Source organism: Sphaerodactylus townsendi, linkage group LG02, assembly GCF_021028975.2.
Source record: "Sphaerodactylus townsendi isolate TG3544 linkage group LG02, MPM_Stown_v2.3, whole genome shotgun sequence".
Taxonomy (NCBI): Eukaryota; Metazoa; Chordata; class Lepidosauria; order Squamata; family Sphaerodactylidae; genus Sphaerodactylus; species Sphaerodactylus townsendi.
This window is the reverse complement of record NC_059426.1, coordinates 2783026-2789025: the sequence shown is the minus strand read 5'-3', so window position 1 is coordinate 2789025 and position 6000 is coordinate 2783026. Positions and strand designations below refer to the sequence as shown.

General features: G+C 61.1%; 1 protein-coding gene across 1 annotated transcript in view; it reads right to left on the bottom strand.

Moving 5' to 3' along the window:
- Nucleotides 1-1255: 1255 nt before the first annotated feature.
- Nucleotides 1256-6000, bottom strand: part of IKZF2 (IKAROS family zinc finger 2) — a 101863-nt gene continuing 97118 nt past the window's right edge. Inside the window, exon 6 of the mRNA XM_048483543.1 lies at nucleotides 1256-2250. Within this exon, the coding sequence (XP_048339500.1) occupies nucleotides 1487-2250 (764 nt within the window). The 3' untranslated portion in view covers nucleotides 1256-1486. The remainder of the gene's footprint in view (nucleotides 2251-6000) is intronic.

The following is a 6000-nucleotide window of genomic DNA, read 5'->3' as shown; positions in this document are numbered from 1 at the left end:
CTGAGTAAACATGCACAGAATTCGATTGTTAGTCACCTAATCAGGTAGATTTGAAAATGTCTATCTTTGTACACAGGGCTCGACTAGTTAAGGCCAATGGAGTGTCCGTAAGAAGCCAGTAAATTAATGTTTGTAACACAACGGCATACCAGCAATTATTTTGTTTTGAAAGTGCATGTTCAAGTAAGATTACAGGACTTCAGACCTTTTGCAGAATGTCTTACCATGTGTAAAATCAAGCATCTATGATATGATGATTCAGTATTACACATGAAAGGTTTCAGACATATTCCAGAAAAAAATAACACAAGGAATCTTCATGTTCAAAATGGGGCATAACTACTGAATGAATATCAATGTAGGTTTGTGCTCCTAAATGACTGGAATATGGTTGAGCCTTGTATGACTCTCTCCCCACCGCCCATATTGGAAAACTCAGGAAAACAGGAATTATCCCTCCCACACACCCAAATCACCATATTGGGAAGGGCTTTTCTCTGAAATGTACTACTCACTTGCCTGAAATTACGCAACTGGCAAAAGCTGATCGTTGGAATACCTAGTGGAGTTCAACCGTACCTCGGGGAGCATAAAATCTATGGAAAATGTGTTCCATCAATGCACAGTCCATCCATTTCCACTGAAAAGGGGACAACAGTTTTCAGAGCAAAACAACAGAATGACGCCGTGGTCCCTTCCTTCCTTCCCTCCTCACTCTGGGTGCCAAGTGAGGCTGGGTTGACAAAATAAAATTAACAAGAAAATAATAGGATGTTGTTGTTTTCTGGGCTGTGTGCAGTGGTGGGATGCGGCCTGTTCGCCCCGGTTCAGTAGAACCGGTACCTAATTTTTTGTTGAGTTCGGCGAGCTGGTTGTTAAAAGTGGCTTTCAGAGCCCCGGAGCAGCCGGGCACCTTGCCTCCTGGCTGCTCCGAGGTGCTAAAAGCCCCGCCGCCCCCTTTCCCAGGGGAGAGGGAGCAAGGTGGCTTTCAGAGCAGCAGCAGCAGCAGCAAGGCCCCTGTTGCCCCCCTCCTCCCCCACAAGAAGTTCCTCCGCAGCAGGGGGGTGCAGGGGGGCACGGCGGGGGCACGTGCAAACCAGTTGTTAAATTATTAGAATCCCACCACTGGCCATAATCGGGTAGCTTTTGCTCCTAATCTTTCACTCGCATCTATGGCTGGCACCTTCAGAGGCATGTCATGGTATGATCTGAAGATGCCAGTCACAGATGTGGGCAAAACAGTAGGAGCAAAAACTACCAGACCACGGCTGCCACACAGTCCAGAAAACCCACAACAGCCAGTTGATTCTGGCCGTGAAAGCCTTTGACAATACAAAATAACAATAATTAAAAATACAGCAACAAAAATGACAATAAAGATAACCAACGCTGTGTTAACATCTGAGGAAAAGTGGGATTGTAAGTGCAGAATGTCTTCATGTGCAGCTGTCTTCTCTCCTTCAGAGTCCCTTTTGGGAGAGAAGGCCTAGTGGAACGTGTGCTCTCCTCGGACAATGTGCGATGAGAACTCATAGCGGTCCTGACTCCGGTAGCCACAAATGTTGCACTCTAATGGGTCACGGTAGCCATGACACCCCATGTGGATGGTGTACATGACATGGTCTAGGAAAAGAACTCGACAGTGCTCGCACGCAAAGGCCCTCTTCTGTTCTCCTTCTCCATTAAAGACTTTGTAGATATCCTTTAAAGAGCCCTTAGAGGTCTTAGTGACATCAACAGCTTTGGAGTCCTCCTTCATGTATGCTGGGCTTTGCTTCCTTTTGGAGTTTAAGGCAGGATTTCCTTGGTAGGAGCGGTGATCTTCGTGGCTGCTGTCTGAGTCACTGGAGTCCGGGCAGCTATTGCTGGGGGAGGCCTCTCTTTCCTGGGGTCGACTCTTTGGTCTGATGAGGGAGATGGGGCCATCCATGTTATTTTCATTACTGTCTGCCGTCTCTCTGCTCACTGGCCTTTCTATCCTGTTGGAGTTATAGACCGGAGCATAAGCCGAAGTGATGACGGGCGCCACGTCAGCCATTGTGCTTGGCGTGTGCTGCATCAAGGGGTGGAGCACCTCTGATCCAAGGTAAGAGATGGCGTTGTTGATCGCTTGGTCCATCATGTGCGTCTGCATGAGCTCGGCTTCTCTCTCATAGGGTGTGTTAGTCTCATAATGGATATCTGGGTAGCCAAACCTCATGAGCTTCTCACCTACATAAGAATGACAGCAGCAAGACATTAAATTTATACCTATCACGCACGGGATAAGAAAATAATACTGATGCTCTACATATCTCCTTGGTATTAAAAGAGATTTGCTCAGGACACCAATGCCGTCACGTTGACAAGGAAAGAACAACAACATGGATTCTAGACCAGGCAGGGTTCCTGAAGAATTTCTCAAAGTAGGAAGAGCTGCCTCTACATGTGAAAGGAATTCTCATTAGAACTTTATAATAGTAAGAAAGAAGTCTTCCAACTAAGTTGTGTGGTGTATGTCCCGTTTAGGTTTTAAGGCTCTCTAATTTATAATGCTAGACTTGAAACTTCACAGCCCATAAACCAAAACTGTAGTTCTATAGCTTAAATACAGTCAGTTAAACATTATTCAGTCGGCTTGACTTACATGTTTCAGAGATCAATTAGAGAAATGTTTACAGATATAGAAGATATACCTAGGTACAAAATATCCAAAACTTGCCAGCCTCAATGGCAGATGCGCGGAGCGTGCCGCATGGATGCTTTTATAGTACATGGAAAGAGTGTCTGAGGCAAAATTGGACCTCTGTTTTCATGCTCTATGGAGCATCTGTCAAGTTTTATGCAAACTATGAACTTGGCATAAAGGCACATGTGTTTTTCATTTTGATAGATGCGCTGGAGGACAAAATACAGAAGGCACCTAAGTATGTTGAGCTGGGGCTCCCAAATAACACACATTTCATCCCTTCATGTAAAAATAGCCTCACTATTATGTGTACAAAAGGGCAGAATTTAGAGATATATCGCATGGGTACAGTGGTGTAGCGCCAACAGGGCCAGGTGGGGAGCGACGCCCCAGGCGGTGCAGCAGAAGGGGCGTGGCCGGGTGTTCCAGGATGACCCCAGGTGCAGTTTCCCCTTGCTCCACCTCTGCATGGGTATTTCAGAAACGGCAGAAGTAAGAAGCAAGATCTTACAACAGCATGGGGTAGTGGTTAAGAGAGGTGGACTCTAATCAGGGAGGTGGACTCTAATCAGGGCACTGATTCCCCACTACTCCACATGAGCGGCAGACTCTTATCTGGTGAACTGGATTTGTTTCCCCTCCCCTCCACATGAAGTCTGCTGGGTAACCTTGGGCCAATCACAGTTCTCTCCGAACTTTATCAGTTCTACCTACCTCACAAGGTGTCTGTTGGGGGGGAGGGAGTTGAGAAAATGATTGTAAGTCACTCTGGGACTCCGTAAAGGTAGAGAACAGCAGGGTATATAAAACAACTCTTCTTTTAATGTATCAAAAGTGATCCGGGAGCAGGCAACTTTCTTTGCCATGGCTAAAAAATCAACCATGTCCACCTGTGATGATACTGGTGGCCAGCAAGCCAAAGGAGGATGAGGCAGGACACGGAGCCTCAGGGGCTGCTGGTGCCTCAAGGACTCACGTGGCTCTCCTGAATAGCGAACCAGCCTGGCATGCCAAACAAAACAGCCCGACACTGCCCACCACTGCCCTTTTCCCTTCCAAGGGCAGGGTCAGCCTCTCCGAGGGTGTGGCAGCTGCCAGGGCCCAGGGCTTCCAGCACAGCCCACTGCTGTGGATCCCTCCCCGTGTGCTCTCTTGCTAACACTCCCCCACCCATGGTCCCAGCTGCATGCACAGCCAGCACCACTGCCGAAAGGACTGCCCGGGTGGCAGGTGCCTTACAAGCAGAGAGGTGGGAGGTCTGTGTGGGGATGGGAAGGAAGGAGGGTCCATTCAGGCAGGCTGGTGCAGTCAGAGCAGGAGGGGCCTGTGAAGGGCCCCCAAACCTGGGAGCAGCCCAGTTCCCTTGGAAGTTTACTAGAAGCCATTAATTCACAACTGCCTCTCTCTTCTCCTTGAGGGAGATGTTCCCTGTGTCTCCAGACAGTCAGGGACACAGGGAAGGATTATCTGGATGGTTCAGGGTGGAGGAAAGGAAGAGGCAGAGAGAGGCAGAGAGGGTGACAGACAAGGCTTTCAGGGGCCTAACAGCCAGGTCCCACTCCCAGGGTGGCATCTCTTCAGATGTCATGGAGAATTTCTCTTTCTCACAATACTAGAACCAGGGGGCATCCATTGAAACCCACCCCCCCCCCCCCCCACCCCCCCCCCCCCCCACCCCCCCCCCCCCCCACCCCCCCCCCCCCCCACCCCCCCCCCCCCCCACCCCCCCCCCCCCCCACCCCCCCCCCCCCCCACCCCCCCCCCCCCCCACCCCCCCCCCCCCCCACCCCCCCCCCCCCCCACCCCCCCCCCCCCCCACCCCCCCCCCCCCCCACCCCCCCCCCCCCCCACCCCCCCCCCCCCCCACCCCCCCCCCCCCCCACCCCCCCCCCCCCCCACCCCCCCCCCCCCCCACCCCCCCCCCCCCCCACCCCCCCCCCCCCCCACCCCCCCCCCCCCCCACCCCCCCCCCCCCCCACCCCCCCCCCCCCCCACCCCCCCCCCCCCCCACCCCCCCCCCCCCCCACCCCCCCCCCCCCCCACCCCCCCCCCCCCCCACCCCCCCCCCCCCCCACCCCCCCCCCCCCCCACCCCCCCCCCCCCCCACCCCCCCCCCCCCCCACCCCCCCCCCCCCCCACCCCCCCCCCCCCCCACCCCCCCCCCCCCCCACCCCCCCCCCCCCCCACCCCCCCCCCCCCCCACCCCCCCCCCCCCCCACCCCCCCCCCCCCCCACCCCCCCCCCCCCCCACCCCCCCCCCCCCCCACCCCCCCCCCCCCCCACCCCCCCCCCCCCCCACCCCCCCCCCCCCCCACCCCCCCCCCCCCCCACCCCCCCCCCCCCCCACCCCCCCCCCCCCCCACCCCCCCCCCCCCCCACCCCCCCCCCCCCCCACCCCCCCCCCCCCCCACCCCCCCCCCCCCCCACCCCCCCCCCCCCCCACCCCCCCCCCCCCCCACCCCCCCCCCCCCCCACCCCCCCCCCCCCCCACCCCCCCCCCCCCCCACCCCCCCCCCCCCCCACCCCCCCCCCCCCCCACCCCCCCCCCCCCCCACCCCCCCCCCCCCCCACCCCCCCCCCCCCCCACCCCCCCCCCCCCCCACCCCCCCCCCCCCCCACCCCCCCCCCCCCCCACCCCCCCCCCCCCCCACCCCCCCCCCCCCCCACCCCCCCCCCCCCCCACCCCCCCCCCCCCCCACCCCCCCCCCCCCCCACCCCCCCCCCCCCCCACCCCCCCCCCCCCCCACCCCCCCCCCCCCCCACCCCCCCCCCCCCCCACCCCCCCCCCCCCCCACCCCCCCCCCCCCCCACCCCCCCCCCCCCCCACCCCCCCCCCCCCCCACCCCCCCCCCCCCCCACCCCCCCCCCCCCCCACCCCCCCCCCCCCCCACCCCCCCCCCCCCCCACCCCCCCCCCCCCCCACCCCCCCCCCCCCCCACCCCCCCCCCCCCCCACCCCCCCCCCCCCCCACCCCCCCCCCCCCCCACCCCCCCCCCCCCCCACCCCCCCCCCCCCCCACCCCCCCCCCCCCCCACCCCCCCCCCCCCCCACCCCCCCCCCCCCCCACCCCCCCCCCCCCCCACCCCCCCCCCCCCCCACCCCCCCCCCCCCCCACCCCCCCCCCCCCCCACCCCCCCCCCCCCCCACCCCCCCCCCCCCCCACCCCCCCCCCCCCCCACCCCCCCCCCCCCCCACCCCCCCCCCCCCCCACCCCCCCCCCCCCCCACCCCCCCCCCCCCCCACCCCCCCCCCCCCCCACCCCCCCCCCCCCCCACCCCCCCCCCCCCCCACCCCCCCCCCCCCCCACCCCCCCCCCCCCCCACCCCCCCCCC